At 35.5% G+C, this 19405-nt stretch overlaps 1 protein-coding gene across 1 annotated transcript in view; it reads left to right on the top strand.

Annotated features, from left to right (window-relative positions):
• The window catches only part of SPATA17 (spermatogenesis associated 17), a 93160-nt gene that overhangs the window by 13386 nt on the left and 60369 nt on the right, over positions 1-19405 (top strand). The window contains exons 4-5 of the mRNA XM_087776136.1: positions 1489-1539; positions 7081-7184. Of these exons, the coding sequence (XP_087632262.1) occupies positions 1489-1539; positions 7081-7184 (155 nt within the window). The remainder of the gene's footprint in view (positions 1-1488; positions 1540-7080; positions 7185-19405) is intronic.

Here is a 19405-nt window from a genome sequence, read left to right as displayed (position 1 = left end):
TTAGCTATCTACAGTTAGTATAATTCAGAAAACATTTATGGAGACAAAAGGGGAGATAGAGTTCACTGTTTATCCTAATTCATACCTTTGGGACAGAGTTTCCCTCAAATATGTATATGTATACATGTGTGTGTGTGTGTATACATCTACACATATACGTGAAACTTTTTTGAAATTTAGCAGTCCTGCATTTTTCTTTCATATAAGAAATATCTTTTATACTGTTTCCATTATTAGTAGATTGGCATGATATTAAAGTGAGCATTTAAAATGCACCTTAATTAAACGGCAGGAATTATGCCTTGCTTAATGTAATGAAGAAAGAGAATTTAAAATGAAGTAGCATCATTGTGTTCATTTGTAAATAACATATTGCAGCCAACTGTTTCTTAATTGCCCAGACTGTTGATAAATAATCCAGTCCTGCTGCTCTCCACAGACAATTTGCTTTGGATCAGACTAGGCAATTCAAATAACACTAATTACAGTGAAACCCTTTTATAGAGAATTCCTGTTTGCCATGGGGGAGAAAATCACTATATCAGGGGAAAGCACTTTTGCCTTTGATTTGTGTCTAAAACATGAGAAACACATAAAAGCTGCATGTTGTGCTAAATAAAGGACATACTCTTGCATTCAAAGTACTTATATTTTACTTTTTATGATACAATTGTGAATTATGTTCATTTTGCATTTGTAATTAGAGGGCGGAACAGATGTGAAAGCTTAGTTTAAAGTGATGTATCCATTAAAATAACCTATGCTGCCAAGTGATTGCTTAGTATAATAGGGGATTCGTTCACTATGAGAGGAATTCTACTTTATTGGAAGGAAACCAGGACTTCAGGAAATGTTTTCTATATCAGGGGATTCACTGTAACATGGTATCATTGTAGTTATGATTTTATGATGTTAAAATGAATATTAAATGAAACAAAATTCCCAAGGATTACTCGGGAGGCAGCTAAGTACATAACATTTAGTACAGATGGTTGGAAGGCACAATTTTGCTCCATCACTGCATCCGTATCCTTGAACGATTTCGACTGAAGACAGCATTTCTTTGAATTTTTCATTAAACCAGACGTCTTGAAATATGAATTCCTTTTATGTTTCTGTGAGTTTTGGCTAAAAGAACCCCAGTGAATAAATCATACAATACTACGTGTCACCAGCACTTGTGAATATTTCTGCTTTGTTATTCTACTCTCAGTAGAGCACCATTGATTATCAAACTCAGCGGAGAGCATTTTATGATCATATATCTCCATTAGCTCCTAGTTTGACTACCATAGATTTTTCTGGTTAAGCCTGCATTATGTATTAGGAAGCCTATCTCTTCAATACAAAGTTTGATTTTATTCTCTCTAAGCCTAGAACTCTTATTATGTATTATGTATAAAGATTCTTATCTTTTATATGTAAAAATAGGAGCACTGTCTTTGTGTAACTGAAATATATGCCATCTTTTTTTTCCTTGATTCACAGACAGCATATTTTATTATGAAGATGAATTTCTACAATGAAATGGCTGTCAGGGTAAATATTTCTTCACTTGTTAAACAAATGAAAAGTCAATTGTGCTCCGAATTTGCTTTTGATAAAATGAGCAAACCAGAATAATATACACTTGATTGATATGCTGATGGCAACAGCGGGAAATAGTACATAGTTAAAAATTAAAGTTACACTCAGTAGTCGGGGTTGTATTTGAAAACCGTAGCTGAATTTAAGGCATCTGCATGTGTCTTGCCCTATTTAAATGTTCATTGTACCTTACCATATACGATACTGATAAAAACCCCAAACATTCTATCTGCAAGTATTCTTACAAATGTAGACATATACTTACAGTTCTGAAAAACTATAGGACTTTTATGTTCGAGGATGTGGCTGTGCTTTTTTTTTTTTTGTTAGTACATGGTATTTGATGTATTGGATCTCAAAAGAGTTACTGAGAGAGCACAGGACAATTTCGTTGCTTAAATGTAGAGGTGGAACTGCACTCATCTCGTTGATGATACTATGAGTGAGTTTTGCTAGATGAAGAAGAGTATAAACAGTCCTTGAACTTTAATAAATATACAGCAGATGAAGTTTGTTATGGGGAAAACTGCAAAATATATTTAACTAGAAATTAGCATTTCTCCTGAACTTTGGAACTGCACTTAAACAAATATGTAAAACAAACATGGGAAGGACATGAGATAATTCTTGGGATTAAATCTTTTTATCTTACTTAATTATTTTATTTTGAGGAATAAAACTGCTTTACTTTAGAGGCCTATATCTTTTTAGGCAAGGCATCTTACCTTTTGAATTCTACCAAATGTAGGAATGTGGTGGGGATGGAGATTAACCCAAGGAAACTCCTGTAAAGTAGGAAGATTCCCAAAATGCCTTTTAATTTTGTGGCCTTTCTGGCTCCAAAATAACTCAGACTCAAGAGATGTGTTCCCATCAGGTTTTTGACTTGGTGGTGGTTCTTGGAAAGGCACAAAATAGAATCTTGCATTTGATGCATGTTACGGAGCTGAAGGTATTTAACAGCAATCTAATCGCTCAGAAATGCACTTCTTTTTTTTTTTTTTTTTTTTCCTTAGTTAGCTAGTTTGAAAGTATTCCACAGTGGATAAATGCTGTATACTCATGCAGCTGAAATAAGTGAGAAAACACAAGATGCAAGCCAGTTCTTAAAAGTTGGCTGTGTACTTTTAGAAGGCATTTGAAGACCAAATTTCAGGGGTAATTATGTATTCTAGTCAAATGCAGTTTTGCATTTGGTCTTTCATTTTTAAAAGAAATTGAATGTGTTGCCATTCATTTGTAATGGAAATATAATGTTGAATCATTAGGTGATATAAATCTTCACAGTGCTATTTTTTCAGTCATGTCCTTTTCTTTAATGGAAATTTGAATCAGTAGAAAACAATAGAACAGATCTTTATTTATTTGCAAATGTCAGAATCCCATTCTCCTTTGTCTAAATCTCATGCAGCCATATCTACAGAGCAGATTTCAAATGCTACCATTCTGAAACACCAATTTTTTTTTTATATTTTTTTTTTTTGCTGTCATCTGTTTTTTGAAGAACTAACCAAGGCCCAGGACAATAGAGAACAAGGCCTGTTGGGTTTCTGCACAGCAGGTGTGTGGCCAGACTTTAGGCTTCCTAAGCAAACAGTGCCTCATATTCATACATTGTGAGCTTGGTTCATGATTTATATACTTCAGTGTTGTGAAAATGTAACAATAACTGTGTCTGTTTTTCTGTTTAACCACTTTGTTTTGCCTCATAGTATTATTAAAATATTTATTTCAGTTTATAGTCACTGATTAGAAAGGCACTTTCAGTTTTGGCAATTGAAGTATCATTGAAGGCATACACATGCTCATAGTTTTGAAGTCAGTCTACACTCTGTCTCCCTGGACTGCATCTAGTTGTAACCAGAACTATCAGTTTCACCTTTTTAAATTAAATCAGAGAACTTGTTTTAATCAATTTCAGTTTTGATTAGTAGGTCAGAATATGATTCTCTCTCTTAAAAGATTTAAGGTTGCTATAAATTTTCAGCAACAAAAGTAATCCTATGGAAAAAAAATATTTCCATGAGCAGATGGCTTTTGATATATCAAGGTTTTGCCATTTGTTTTAGTGCTTAAAATAAACATTATTTATAAGACCACTTACATTTTGATGTTACTTAATGAGGAATATGCATCATTGATTTGACTAGCTTAAGAGGTCATTTAGAACTTGCCCGTTAACAAGCTGTAATCTGCTGAGCACACAATGACTTTGTTTAAAATTATCTGTTCAGTGCTGATCAATGACAATAATTGTTTTGTACCAATCACTGTTGAAACTTGCTAATTACTTTGAAGGGCATACACACTTGTCTCTTTTTTTTTCAAGAATTTTTTGAACATTCACCTTGGAATTAAAAAGAAATATAGTCGTAACACATTATACTTCCTTATAGAAGCAAATATTGAGAACTTTCACACTGAAAATATGAACATCAGCAGAAGCTTTGTGTAAATTGTTCTCTTCCAAAGAGATTAGTTGTCAGTTTTGTGATCTCTGACATACAGTATTAGGGAAACAGAAATGTAGCATAAAATAATTTGAGACATAATAGAGTTTTTCTTACTTATGTTTCATTCAGTTGAAATCAGTGAGGTCATTCTGAACAGAAAGTGGTGTAAATAAAGGTAGAATGCAGCATTTAATTGGTACACTGAGCCCACTGGAGATAATTATAGCTTTATACAATTTGAGTCTTTTGTCTTTCAGTTTGAGTTTTGATCCTTTAACCCACAAATATCCAGTTCTGCATTTATAGCTGTGAGGTGAACACTGTCAGAAGGAGTTTCAAAGGGACCATAATCCTGCATTAATGAGCACACAGCTATATGGGAGCCAAGTTTTCTCTTGTTGAGAAATTTTGAAGCCAAACAGAAAAACAAAGCTAAGATCCTTATTCACATGCAAAGGATTTTGTTTCATCCCAGATCTCTGAAGACATACTCATTCTTTGCTCTTTCTCTATCCCTTTTTAACCCAATAAGCTTGTGTATGAGAAGGTGGAGTTGCAAAGAGTATGAAATTTATTATCATCTAGTGCAAAGAAGCATGTCTAGTGCTTAACCTTTCTTGTTCCCATGTTCAGCTGTTCACATAACTATTATTTATTCGTATTATAATAGTGTCTCGAGGTCCAAACCCTTTTTATTCAAAAAACCCCAAACAAACAACACCACATAGGTAAAAGAAAATACCAACTTTTAAAATTAGTTCTGAGTCTTACTTGGGAAGAGAGGAAAATACGTGGTGATGCACAAAGGGGAAATAGAAGAGTGTACTAACAATAAAAATGAATATCCTCTTATTCCTAATAGCTTTAGTGCATCATTTTATTTTCTTGGTGAAACATCACTCAAAGACTTACTGAAAGCTTCCCTGTGATACTTATTCTCTTGCTAAATATAATTACAACTGTACCACAAGGTGCCACTGGTTGAGACTGAATGCTAGTTTTTACTTTAAAGAATAGTGTTTTGGCTTTTGTGATTGCAAAGCGGTACCAAAGACAAAGTATGAAAATATGCAATGCTGCCTTAGTCTGCTTATAGATGACTCCAGTGTGTTACTGTTTTCAGCTCAGGAAATGGCAGGAGATGGGAAATCGCAATAAATTTTGTCAGTTATCACAGTGGTCCAGAATTGAACTGCAATGGAACTGGAAGGAGAAGAGAGAAATTTTCCTGTTACTGAAAGCACTCCCAAGACTTGATGATACAGACTCTGAAGTCACTGAGTGCAAAGGCTGATTGATAGTGTGGGCAACAGGCAGATTTTTTTTCCTTGCCTTCTTCCTGAATCAAACACAACAAAACATGACACTATTTTTTCCTTTTTTTACATGCTGTGTTGGAGTAAGAGATAGGGTGAGAAAAAAAAAAAACCACCACAAACACAGGGATTGCACTCCACTACCAAGTCATACCCTGGTTCTGTAAAGAGAAGGGTTGGTGTAAAGGAAAAAAAGAAAAACACTCCCTGTAGATACACTGAAGAGTTTAAGTAAGTTCTTGAAAAGTCTAGTAGCCAGAGGCCCACTGGAAAAGGAGAGCTCTTGGCAAATCACAGCATTCTTCTCTTCAATGCACTTAGTGAAGGTGAGTAGCTTCTCACCTTGAAGTCGATTCTGGATGTAAGACCTAGATTTTTTTGCTTCTTTAATGTAGATTCTGCCTTTCAGCTGTTATGTCTCTTAAGATTTCAAAGCTGTAAAGGTCAAAGAGATGGAAGTTGGAGCAGGAGTGAAGGTAATGCAGACTAGAAAATAGAAATTGGGAGATTAATTTAGAAATGTATTGAGAAAAAAAGGAGACAAAATGCAAGGAAGGAAGTAAAGAACACTTTGCAGGAAGATAAATAAGTTCAAGGATGGAAGAATGTAAAGAGAGAGGAACTAGACACTGAGAACAGAGGAAAAGATCATTAAACTATTTTTCAGATGTGTTGATCTAGAATACACTGACCTCTTATGGGAAGGAAAATGAGGAGTGAGAGCAGCCCTCCGCATGACTGAATAGAGCGAGTTACGTCTTCTGCCTGTACATGTCATGGCATAGGGATAAATGCAACGAACCAAATGGCAGTACTGATAATTTTTTACCTAATATTTACTTTCCCTTCCCACAAAACAGATAGCCAGTAAACCTGTAATCATTTCAGAAACATCATGATTAGAGTTTTTAAGTATCAGAGAAGGTTTAAACTCTTTTGTTGAAATAAATTCTTGGGGAAAGTCAGGCTAGACTAAGCCTTTTTTTTTTTCCCTTTTTTTTTTTTAACTGATGCTTTTTAAAATGCGCCAAAATATGAATCCTTTCTGGTGGAGGATACTACCTAATTTCAATTCTTAATACAACTTTAGGACTAGCTACAGATAAATAGGTTTCCTTTTCCAGTTTAAGCTTTGCCTGTTATGCAGGAGGAATAGTATTTAGTGAGAAGAGTATAATTAATGTGCAAAAAATAGACATGCATCATCTTACATTGGAGATGAAAGAACTGCAGTTTGTAAATGATGTTTCCAGAAAGCCTGATTCACTGAGTTACTGGGAAGACTTCTATTCAGTTTAGATCATATTCAGAGCACAAAGGTGAGAGTGTAGCAGAAGATATTGGTGAGGTGGTGACTCAGTAGGGAATGCATGTTGTACCTGAGAAAAGACACCACTTCTATTGTCTGTTTTTTACCATTCTTACAGAGAGCGATGCCACTGGCAGTAGCAGTCACTTCTTTTCATTGCCACACCCCAATATAAAGAGTGGTTTAAAACTTTTAAAAAAAAATTTTTTTACATTGGCATTTAATGGTAAATTCATATCACCATTTAACTACAATATGCTACATCCTACCCTCATTTTCTTCATTGAAACGTATTGATGCTTCTACTTGATAGCACTTTTAAGGAAACAATATTATTTGGGAAATACAACAGATATTTGATATGCATACAAACTTTTGATTTGAAATATACTAAGCAAATATTTATTTCCTCTAGATTCAGAAAAGATGGCGAGGCTATTATGTTCGGAAATATATCCATAATTATTATGCACTGAAGAAATACCTGGAAGCCATTTCTGTGAATAACGAGATTGTCAGGTAAAGATAAAAATTCCATGTGGTAAAGCATTCATTTCCTGTTCTTTCATTTGTAAAAAGTTTATGGCAGTAATTAAACTATTTATTTGAGTGTAGGATCCCTTCCACTATCAAATATATATATATATATCTATCAGTCAACATTCTCTTTATCCTAAGCCTATGCATGTTGTGCCACATTCTGTTCTCATTTACACTGTTATGAATCCAGAATAATTTCTTTGAATTAATTAGAGGTACTTCGGGTTTATACCAGCTTAATAAAACTGAATTTGGCTCTTCACCTATGCTCAGAACTCATAGCTGCCCTAAATATGGTTTGTTGAACTAGATTATTTTTTCCCTAGTATACACAAGCTAAAAGAATTTTTCTTTCACAATTTGTTTTGAAAATTGATTATTGACAATGAATGAAAGTGCAGATTTGAATCTAAGTTACATGCATGAGCCGTACTATGAATATTAATGAAAGATACTGTTGTGGACATCGTGAAGCAGTCTCTTTTCATAGTTACAGAAGAGATTCATTCACCTATTAGACTTCTGACTAGAACTGTTGTTGCTATGTGTTCCTACCCTATTTCTCCTATCCGTCCCCTGTCTTTCCCTGTACTTAAGTTGAAAGCTCTCTAAAATAGAGGCAATTATTTCCCTCTAGCACATTTGATGTCCTGAATCATGACTATTTTTTCAGATAACAGCAGAAACAAAGAGGCAAAATACTGGGTGACCATGATCATTACTTTCTCATTTTAAGTGAAGGGATGTTGGACAAAATGCATCAATTTTTTTTCTGTTCAGAAAGACTGAGGCAAATCTTTGCTTTCTGAAGTGTAGAAATACAAGGGAGTCTAGTGAAAAAGTATTTCTGGAAGTCTCATCTAGATCACATGGCAAAGACAATTCAGCCAGAAGACAGTTACAGAAAACAGCATATGCAAGTTATATATGAAAAAAAGAATTATCCAACTATTTTGGATGCTGCTTATTAATTTATATTCTTTTTCCACAATTAAGGCTGATGCTACAGCCTCTTTGTCATAGCATTATACCTTGTGCATTACACTGTTACATGTAATTAAGCATGCTGATAGCCGCCTATCTCTAAGCTCTCATTACTATTCGTTTAAATGTATTCTAGGCAGAAAGTTAGATCATAACTCAGCAAAACCAGTCTTAAAAAATTTGTCATCTCTTCAACCGCACCTTCTTGTGCTGAAATCCTTGAAATATGTTCTCTTCTTGAAAAGGTAGAATCCAGGAAGACTAGACCAAATCTTGGAAAGTAAATGAAGCCATAACTTTTGGTCTAAAATGAATATAACCGGATGAAGTGCAGAGACACAACCTGCTTCTCTGTCCTTAATATTTCTACCGCTCCTCTCTATTCCCTCCCTAAACCTGGAAGAAGGCTCATAATGTGTCAGTTAGTTAGATTGACCTTTGATGTGTGTGAACAAAACAAGATAGCAGGTGGTATTCGTGCTGTACTGAACACAGATTGATGGGAGCTTTGTATTTTATTTCCCCACACCCACAATAGATCTCTGCTGGGTACATCTAACTTTGGAGGGCTACAAAAATATTTGTCTCTCAGTACTTTGACATGTTCAACAAATTTCCTAGTATTTCTTCCAGGTCATTAAAAAACATAAAGCCTATGTATTGGGTAGGTATTTTAATCAAGAAATACTTTTGTGCTGTTTTTCTTTAACAAGTAAGGTGAGCAGTATGACTTCAGGTACACCAAAATGTGTCGAAGTTGCCATAGGTGAGCAGTATGACTTCAGGTACACCAAAATGTGTCGAAGTTGCCATGGGTGAGCTCTTCTCTGGCAACTAATATACTGATATTCTGCTAATTTGAGTTCTGTCTTCCAGAGTTCACAGTAATATATGTCTTTCAGGTTAAAAAATCCGTCTTTCAGATTTAAAAAAAGTTAAAAATGGATTTTTGAGCAAATTTGGTCAAATGGATCATATAATTTCAGTTTTAAAAATTCATCAGTTCTCAAGCGCAATCAAGAATCACTGCAGTAATCTCTTTACTGGGGTTTACTTGAAAACTGATATGTATATTATCTTCAACATTCTTCTTATGAAATCTAACAGATGTTTAGTGAAGATCAGGTGTAGGCCCTCAGCCAAACAGATTTTTCCTGTCATTGGGCTAAGTTGCTGCCAACTACTTTGGCCCCAAGGTGGCCCACTGTGTTTCTTATGAGGAATACTGAACAAGGTGGAAGAGAGATTCTCCGCATAATTTCATCAGCCATCACATCAAATGTGGAAGAGTATAACCTCATTGTTCATAAACATTTTGTGTATATAAAATTATTGCAATTGTTCATTGTAAGAAACACCAGGAATTGTCTGAAATTGAAGGAGTGCATATATGAAATGGCTGGGTTTTATTCCAGCATCAGCATTACGGAAATTTACATGTTGGTGGACAGAGCCACTAATACACTTGGGCACTAAGATTAGGCTGGCTTTGAGTGTTTCACATCTCTAGAACACCACAAAACAACACAACATGATACATGAAGTAATGCATTTTTTGTTATTTGTCTTATAGCTGTATTCATCAGCATATATGCATTAGTGCAGTGTCAGTGCTAGTAAAAATCCAAGTTTCTCCACAAATAGTAATAGAACCACAGTAAAACAGAGTCTGATTTTAAGAACTCCAGAGTGGTATAACCCCCTCTCCCCCACAAAAAAACCTCCCGAAAACCCAACAAAATACACACTAGAAGTTTATAATTTCAAGTTTGTTTAAACTGTATTCTTTCTGGAATTGTGATGTAATTCTAAACTGAACTACAAAATATTGTTCTCAGTCCTATCTTCTAGAATAATACTGACAGAATTTTTATTTATCAAGAACTACCTGAAATCACATTGCAAGTCCTTCTGAGATATGTTTTTACCTCTTAGTTGCCAGAACCAGGGGTTGTGATTAATTTTCTCCTCTTTCATTAATGAGGAGCCTGTATCAAGTTGCCACTCACTTGTTTCTAAGAGAAACTTCAGAGGAAGTTGCCATGAAACTTTGGACATTCTGTTAGTTTCCTGTAAGACTATTTTATAAGAGTTACTGAACAAAGTTCGTTTGCTTCTTTCTCTTCCTTTGCCCTCTTTTTTTTAAAATACAAGGCACTTTCCTTATTAAGGGGTTTTCTCAACCAGTAGCCACATCTTTACCTTTCAGCTTTAATACAAGCCGTCCTTATTTAATAGCTGCCCTCATTTAGTAGCCAGGCCTTTATCATTTGTCTTTACTGTGAAAACCCCAGGAGAAAGTAAACTTAATAGAAGCTGCCCCAGTTTAAAGCCATAGAGGGATGTAATTAAGTTTAACAGAAATTGATTTAACAGAAATTGACCTAAAATATAATTAAATAATAATAGTCATATTATGTGTGAGTTTGCACTCACTTAACAGACTGCTTATCCTAACTTAAGGCACTGTTTTTGTATGAACTGAAGATAGCTGTCGGCTTTAGCTCCCCAACTGGCTGAAGAGCGGGTGGGTTTTCCTCCTGCATTCCCATTACTTCCCACTGCTGCAGAAACAATAGCTGTGATGGCTGCTGGTGTCCCCAGTAGAGTCCCTGCTAGTTGAGAAGCGATATGACAAATCCCTTGACAGATGGCAAAAGAACGAATTTGAGCCCTGAATGCTGTCTACATAAGGACATACTCAGATTTTTCCTGACATTTGTACAGTTTAGCTTCAGTGTAATGGTGAAATGGGTTCGTTAGTCCCGAATTCTGTTTTTCCTACAAGATTTAGGAAGTCCTAAATTAACCAAGTAGGAAACATATTCTTAAATATTTATTTTACAAAATTTTGCTATGCAGATTTTAGTAATAAATCTTCATCTATAACATCCATTTGTATTTAAATAAATAACAATGCATACGGTATTCTATCTGAATATGGATTAGTTGGGTAGTTGCATATATCATAGAATCATAGAATCGTCAAGGTTGGAAAAGACCCTTAAGATCATCAAGTCCAACCATTAACCTAGCACTGCCAAGTCCATCTATACCATGTCTTCAAGCACTGTATCTATCCGTTCTTTAAATACCTCCAGGGATGGAGACTCAACCACTTCCCTGGGCAGCCTGTTCCAATGCTTGACCACCCTCTCGGTGAAAAAGTTTTTCCTAATGTCTAACCTAAACCTCCCCTGGTGCAGCTTGAGGCCGTTTCCTCTCGTCCTATTACTTGTTACTAGGGAGAACAGGCTGACCCCCACATCGCTACAACCTCCTTTCAGGTAGTTATAGAGAGCAATAAGGTCTCCCCTCAGCCTCCTCTTCTCCAGGCTAAACAACCCCAGTTCCCTCAGCCGCTCCTCATAAGACTTGTGCTCCAGACCCTTCACCAACTTCGTTGCCCTCATCTGGACACGGTCCAGCACCTCGATGTCCTTCTTGTAGGGAGGGGCCCAAAACTGAACACAGTACTCGAGGTGCAGCCTCACCAGTGCCGAGTACAGGGGCACTATCACCTCCCTGGTCCTGCTGGCCACACTATTCTTGATACAGGCCAGGATGCCATTGGCCCTCTTGGCCACCTGAGCACACTGCTGGCTCATGTTCAGGTGGCTGTCAACCAATACCCCCAGGTCCTTTTCCGCCAGGCAGCTCTCCAGCCACTCCTCCCCCAGCCTGTAGCATTGCATGGGGTGGTTGTGACCCAAGTGCAGGACCCGGCACTGAGCCTTGTTGAATCTTATGCAGTTGGCCCTGGCCCATCGGTCCAGCCTGTCCAGGTCCCTTTGTAGGGCCTTCCTACCCTCCAGCAGATTGACACTTCCACCCCACTTGGGTGTCATCTACAAACTTACTGAGGGTGCACTCAATATAAATGCATGCATTAAAATAAATTCCATTACTTCTCAGTGAAGTTAGCGTACTTAATTTTAAGGGAAAGTACCTTGTTTTGAAGCATTCTTAAAGCCGCATTTAACTTCTCTAAGAGCTGGCAAAATGGTTACAAGGGGAAATATGCCAAAAGCAATTAGCATAGACTATAACTCCATATGATGCATTAGAATTTTGTTTTATGTGAAACAGTTTCCAATCCATGATAAGCAAATGGACATCACTTCACATAAATTAGCATGCTGGTGCCATTATATCAGAAGAATTTATGTTTGATGTCAGTTGCCCAACTGTGTGATTAACTTGCAGTTCTTTGACTAAGGTTATCTACACATTGGCCTTTAAACTACAGTAAAGCAACTTTGCTATGTCAGGTGTGCAACTAGAGATAAGATTTTGGGATGTAGTGCTCAATTTACTGATCAATGGCACCATTTAAATTTTTCCCTAGGCACAGAACTCAGTGAGATAGCAGTATCAGAAAGCTAACAAAGCAGTGGCAAAGTACTGGCATTGGAGTTCTTGTGCAATCAAGGCAGGTAGTTTAGCTTTCTTGGCTATTGAATAAACATTGACTTAAAGGTAGCGAAGTAAGACTTGAGTCTAGCTTTAACAAGCACCATAGTGTACATAAACACTGTTATGATTATAAATTGTGAATTTCACATACTTAGAGGATTAACACCAAATTCTCCTTTTCGTTGTTGTGGGCTTTAGTAGTGAAAAAGCCTTGAGAGTGGCCCTGAAGAGTGTGACTTTCATCCAAGTTCGACTAGCTGTTCTATCAGCAGATTTAGTATCACAGTCATTATTAAAGCTTTTTGGTCTTCAAGAAATGTCAGGGAAATAGATAATGCAAAGTGATAAAAATCACTTCCTTGGCAATATGTATATTCACAAATCCTTTGTGCAGTCTAATTTTCTATAATCTTAATGAACAGTGAAATACAATACTGTTACATGTTGCTGGTGATCTAATCCAGTGTTTAGCTGTTTTGCAAATATGCCTGAGCATGTAGTACTGAAAAAAGTAAAAGTATCTAGTTTATTCTTCATTACTAGAGCATTACTGAGGTCTATTTACTTTTAACATGGCAAGCACTTTGCTTCTTAAAACTTTTGAGGTATTGCTATTTTCCATGAAGTGGGCTTGAAATAAATCATCTGTTGTCATAGTAATATGAGGAGAACTTGCTCAGCCTCCATCTGTCTGTTCCTTTCTGATAAAGATAAGTCCAGGTGCTGGCCATTCTCTCAAGTGTCAAAGTGTTTTGAAGAATGTATATATTGTCTTATAATTCAATTAAAATGTTCCTCCTCATTGACTGCAGAAGCAATTGATTCTGTAGTCTATTTTCAATTAGTGCCGAAGCCTTTCAGACAGCTCCTTGGAATTCTTGCAACAATAAAAAACTCATTTTTGTAATGTTGTCTTTCACTTGATGTTTAATTAACTAATTTATCTTCAACCCATCTTCTTTTCCTTGTCTTCAAAAATATCTAGAGGAAATACATTATGCTTTTTAACTTCTTTACCCATAATTAGAATTTTCTGAATGTAAACTTATCCTGGCAGCTTTCTTTGGGAGCCATAGAAATAGCCACAAGTGCCAAATATGCTTTCTTTTATTTAAATATTAGTTTTGAGTGGTAGGGCACATAATTTGAGACATCTGTGCCTTTTCCAGAGGATTGTAGGTATAACTGCTGGATCCTGTAGGAAACTTAGAACTGTAACCCACTGAGGATCTCAGAGTACTTCCATAGCTATAAACCTGATGTTGTTAGGATGAGTAAGATACAGAAAATGAGTTATTTGATTCTTTGTGATTTGACCTAGTTTCCATTGAACGATATTAAGACGCTGGTATTAACTTAAGTAGGAGTTAGACCATAGAAAAGCTTTAAAATAATAAATTTTAAAGAGACTCACATGTGGTTAAAATATTCTCTACAGTCATGTATTCTGTGATGGTTGTTCCTTCCTAAACACATTGTCCATAAATCCAGCTTTCTTCACATATTCAGAGCATAAAACACCTCTTTGACAAGTCAGTCCATTTTTAGGTCTTCTCTTTGCCTACCTTTATGCATATTAACATGGTTTCATTTACATATATGCTTTTATACCACATATATGCTTATATACCTGTAGGCTTTTAATAATGCATTTTGCAAAACTAGACATTTTAGATGTACTTTTTGTCTTTTTAGTTTGACCATGAAATTGAAATGAACTGGTTAAAGCTATAGAGCAGGCAATACCCTGTTTTAACTCCATAGGAAAGCACTTTCTGAATGCAGTGAGGTTAAGGTAGGAATCATTATGATTACACAGTAAGCTGAATTTCCAATGCAGATTCAGCTGGACATACCTCATGGGCCTTATTCTATTCATGTCTCTCTTGAGCAAGGGGTGAAAGCAGTCTTACCATGTTTTTAGCTAGTCCTGTGTAATATAGATCAAGTTTTTCAGATAAACATGAATAACATAAGTAACATAAGTAACTGGTTAGATCGTAGTCTGTAAAAATATAAAGGCTATGTATTTTTGCATAGCACTATGTACACCATTAGAAGTAACAGATTAAACATTAAGCTTTATTTCACTTGTATACAAAGGAAAATTTTTAATCTGAGAATGCAGAAAGAAATTTGAGATCCTTGCGTTCACTCGTTGGACCAAATGGTCTGTGGTGTAGCTGTTTAATTTTGGTGTAGGTAGAATAAAACAGGTGTGGCAACATAGTATTGTAGAATAACAATAGTTTTATACCCGTGAGCTTTGAATGCACTGTAGTGTCTGGATAGATTTTTTATTTTGAAATAGGTCTGTTAGAATTACTGACATCTCATAAAACATTTTCTGCAGACAAAGACCGACTAATCTTAGCATTTTGTATTGTCTTATATAGACAGACTTCAGTGTCTTATATTTTGTCTGAAGAAGGATCTTCACTGTAAAATAAGTAGAAAAGGGGAAGAGGTGCAGTTTCATTAAGCTCTAACATATCATTGACTGTCAGGTAGGTCTTGTTATGCTGTCCATCCTCATTTAACTATCCCACAAGATCTCTTAATGAAGTTAAGCCCCAAGTTCACTCCAGTAATTCTGTGGCAAGAGTTTGTGCAATGTAACAATTCATCACTTGTCAGGAAGGCACTTTTAGTTTATACATTTAATAAGGGCATCCTCTAGCTTGGTTAATTAGAAGTGAACAGTTTGCATATTTACTAAATGCGGAGTGTCATTGCCACCACGGCCTATTGCCTACATGAATTATTTCTCTATCTGCAATAAACAGCTGGGTAATTATTACTGCCATAATCAGATAAATTCCCTCTGTAAGGCTTTTCTTACATGGCAATTCTTTGAACTCATCCAAAGCTGAACAAAATTTATGAACTCCAGCAGCTAGGCCACTTTTTCATAGTGTAGTGTCCCTGTTCCCTATTTCAAGGACATGTAGAGTATCATAAATATTGTGTAAATTAGGAGGATAAATATGATTACCTAAAGATTACATATTAATAAACTTGATTTTCAAAATATAATTTTCAGGTTGTAACTGATTAAATTATAGCAGTTCTGGTTTTATCTAATTGTAGAGACATGACAGGCCATCTATATACAGGCTATACTAGGTTATCAGGGAAGAGCTCTACCACTTGAAGACTCATGAAAAATTATATAAATATTTTTCATGTGCCTTTTGGAGAACTAGTCATTTCAGCTGTTTAGGTCATTAGAAGTATGACAAATTTTATGTGCCATTTACTCAACTCACTTAAAGCAGTTCTTTTGTTATTAAAATAAGGTGATGGTTCCTTTTGGTGTGCAATTTTCAGTTTAATAATAAAGCATAAAATTTAAATGCATGAATTTATGTGTTACATTATACAATTAGATATTTCTTTTATTTGTAGAAGCAATTTGTATACAGATGATTATGTAACTAAGCTTGCTTTATGCTATCCAAATATTCCAGCTCATATGTGAGTGTATCTACAGATACATCAGTGACTACTTAATTTACACATACAGCTTTTCCAGAACATGCTGGAATGGAGCTTATTTTTGAGTTCTTCAAAGAAAAAAAAGAAAATCAAAAGACATAATTAATGCACAACAGTCCATTTGATTTAACAACACAAGTTTTTTTTTTATCATAATGTCAGATACTGTGTCTGAGTGCAACTAGAAAGTTGCCATTAGCTGCTCAGGTACTTCATAACTCCTTATTAAATAAGTAGTATACCTCACAATTTAGCAAAATCCTCAGAGACAGCAGGAATATTAAGGAAGACCAAACTAAGTAAGGTGTTCTTTGGCACTACCTTACCCAATAGAAGGCTTTTGAAGCTAGACTGCTTTTCTCATTTCCCATTTACATGGGAGAAATAGACTACAGTGGTGAAGACCTTTAAAAAGAGCCACACCACAGCTGTGTTTTGTTATTAGAATTGTAGTATCTATGCATTGCATTTTTGCAAGTTCATGATCTGATTTTTGACTGAGCATGTGAAAGCTTATTGAACGAACTTTGACATTTCAGATTTTTTTGTGGTGGAAAATTACGGACCTTCCCTTTACATTGGTATATCCTGTAGTATCCCATGAAGTATTATAGAACTGCATGAGATGCAAAGCAGTATACAGTCTCTCATAATCACTTTTTTTGTTGTTTTAAAAGAAAAATGTCTGAAATGAAAAAAAAGGGGATAAAAAAAGAATTAATAATCTCGGTTAATTATTTTTGGATTTTCTAGATCATTATAAATAGACTCTTCTGTTATCTAAGAAGAGTTAGTTCTCCTAAGTTCTCACTCAGAGAATAAAATGGAAAAACTAATTCTCTTTTATTTTTACAGTCTAGAACAGTAATGAGGAATAACAAAAAAGTGGGTTTTTTTTTGTTCTAGTGGTGCTCAAAATACTGTTATTCTGAATCAGATGGTCTAGTCTGACTTCAGATCTATCACCAGTATCACATCTATCAATAACAAATTTCTAGCAATATCTATAAAAAACCCATTAAGCTTTGGCTTAACAATCTAGTCTTGCTTTAAGAACATTAAAAGATAGAAAACACCCTTTTTATTCTACTCCAGGAGTTAATTACCTTTGGTGTTCAAAGTATGTCCCATATTTCCCCATTGAAATAGTTTCATTTTATCTTTGAACCATTACTTCTTGTTATACCCTCCTCTACTAGACTGAAAACTCCTTTAATATCCAGAATCTGTACACGAATCTAGCCACCTTTTAGTATTCTTTGTGCTAAGCATAAACAATAGAAGTCACTGCAAGATGTTGTCTCTCTGCTTAAAATAATTTTTGTGACCATTTTGGACAGGCTTTCAAACATCCTTTAAAATACTATCAGCATCAGAACTCAGCACAGTTATGGTGCATAAGAAATTAAAAAAACAATAATTTTTTTTTCCTTCTGATGTATTGTCAGCTTATGCATTGATTTATATACCTTTTCATCACAGTATGATAAAAGAGCTTCTTCATCTCTATGAATGCTACTCAGAATACCCCCTTTAAAAGCCATAGTTCTTCATACTGTGAGCATGATTTTTTTTAAGCTGGGCAAAACTTTTACTTATTTTTATCTCCTTTTCAAATTCTTCAGACTCTTCACCTTGTAAGGATAATTACATGAATCCATTAAGTTGTTTATCCTTGACAGTGAAGCTAAATCCCAATGTTTTACCATGAACTTCATAGTTCCTACTGCCTTCAAACCAAATCCACATGGCAAAATATTTCAAAAAAGCAACATTTTCCACCTCTTTTCTCCAAGTAGGCTATTCTTTTCTCGTCCAATTAACTAGCTGATTGCAAAATGTTTACAGCCTCATCTAACAAACTAATTTGATCTTTCATCTGCATGGCACCCAAAATGATGCAGCACTCATTAGCCTACTTGTACTTCGTGGCAGGAGGCCTCACCACCATCTAGCATTGTGCTTAGCTACTCAAGAAGGGATCTAGTACTCAGATCAGAAAATTATGTGCTTAGGTATAGACAACAGAACCTAATGTTGGCTGTACTCTAGGCATGAATAATTGGATGCCTAAATATGTAATTAAATGTAGTCTGGTTTATATGGTAGAACCCAAATTTCAGAGAATAGACTTTAATTCTGAGTGTAATTTCTGGCATGCCATACTAAAGAATGCCTGAGTTTTTGGGGTGTTGATTACTTCAGGGTTTTCAAGACAATAAGAGGTACTTCTGAAAATTGGGATCTAGTTGATAATTTCAGTTTGGTAATTAGCTACTACTGTGAAATCACATATTTACTTACAAATAGCACTGCAATATTTAAAAATGCATCAGATGTCTCCCAAAATAATTGCATTTGCTATATAAAAAATATACTCATTTGCTGTGTCTTTCACAATGTTTTATGCTTCATTAAAAATGACATCATAGATGCTCAAGTGGTAACACTGTTCCATGAATATGGAATTTGAGAAAACCATCAGGTACCGTGACAATGACTGTGAAGTTGTGAGATTTGGCGTCACTGCTCTGCAATACGTAATGGGTCAATACTTAAAAGCTCTCCCTGCCTTGCCATCATAAAACCTGTTTAATGTGAAAAAAGCGTACCATTTTATTTGCAAACATATGCAGACTTTTATATGAAAGTAAGTGAAAAATGTGAGTCAGGCAGTAGACCTCAGTCAAATTCTTTCATAATACCCCGAGAAGGAAAATCAACTTAGCTGATGACCTTTAGAAGTTATAACATCATGTTTGCTTTCTAAATCACATAATGTTGAATATTGTAAATGTTGCCAAGTACCATATATTAAAGTAAAAGGAATACAGATATGTCTACATTGTCCTGCACTGCAGCAGAGAGATAACAGTCAGCTTAAATGAGTTCATTCTAGTAATGGGAACCGCTTCACTGTAGCAAAACATAGCAGTGTGCTTTCCTCTAGTTATTACTGAGTGGGTGGTAGCATACACAGTCTTCTGGGAATTGCAGTACCAAAAGATAACAGGTACTTTCACCTGACATTCGCTAGAAAACTTGCAATGGCATTTGGCTGTGGTTAGACATCGTCTTTTATACGTTGCTGGAAAAATTAAGAACATGACTGCTCTCTTAGCAGCTTAGCTCTGACACTGTGCTAGAGATGACCACTGCTGCTAAACTGCTATCAGAGTAATTCGTGTTAGGGCTCTGTTATCCATTCTTGGCCAGGTCAGCTTTGTTACCCCCAAATACTAATTTCATTGTTTAAGCTAATCAGTCAGGCTGATTTTCCATGAAGGGGTCAATAGCAAACA

This window comes from Nipponia nippon, unplaced genomic scaffold, assembly GCF_047370975.1.
Source record: "Nipponia nippon isolate SJK-2023a ecotype South Korea unplaced genomic scaffold, ASM4737097v1 scaffold_4, whole genome shotgun sequence".
NCBI classification, from domain to species: Eukaryota; Metazoa; Chordata; class Aves; order Pelecaniformes; family Threskiornithidae; genus Nipponia; species Nipponia nippon.
Note: the sequence above shows the minus strand (reverse complement) of the source record. Positions and strands in the feature narration are given on the sequence as shown.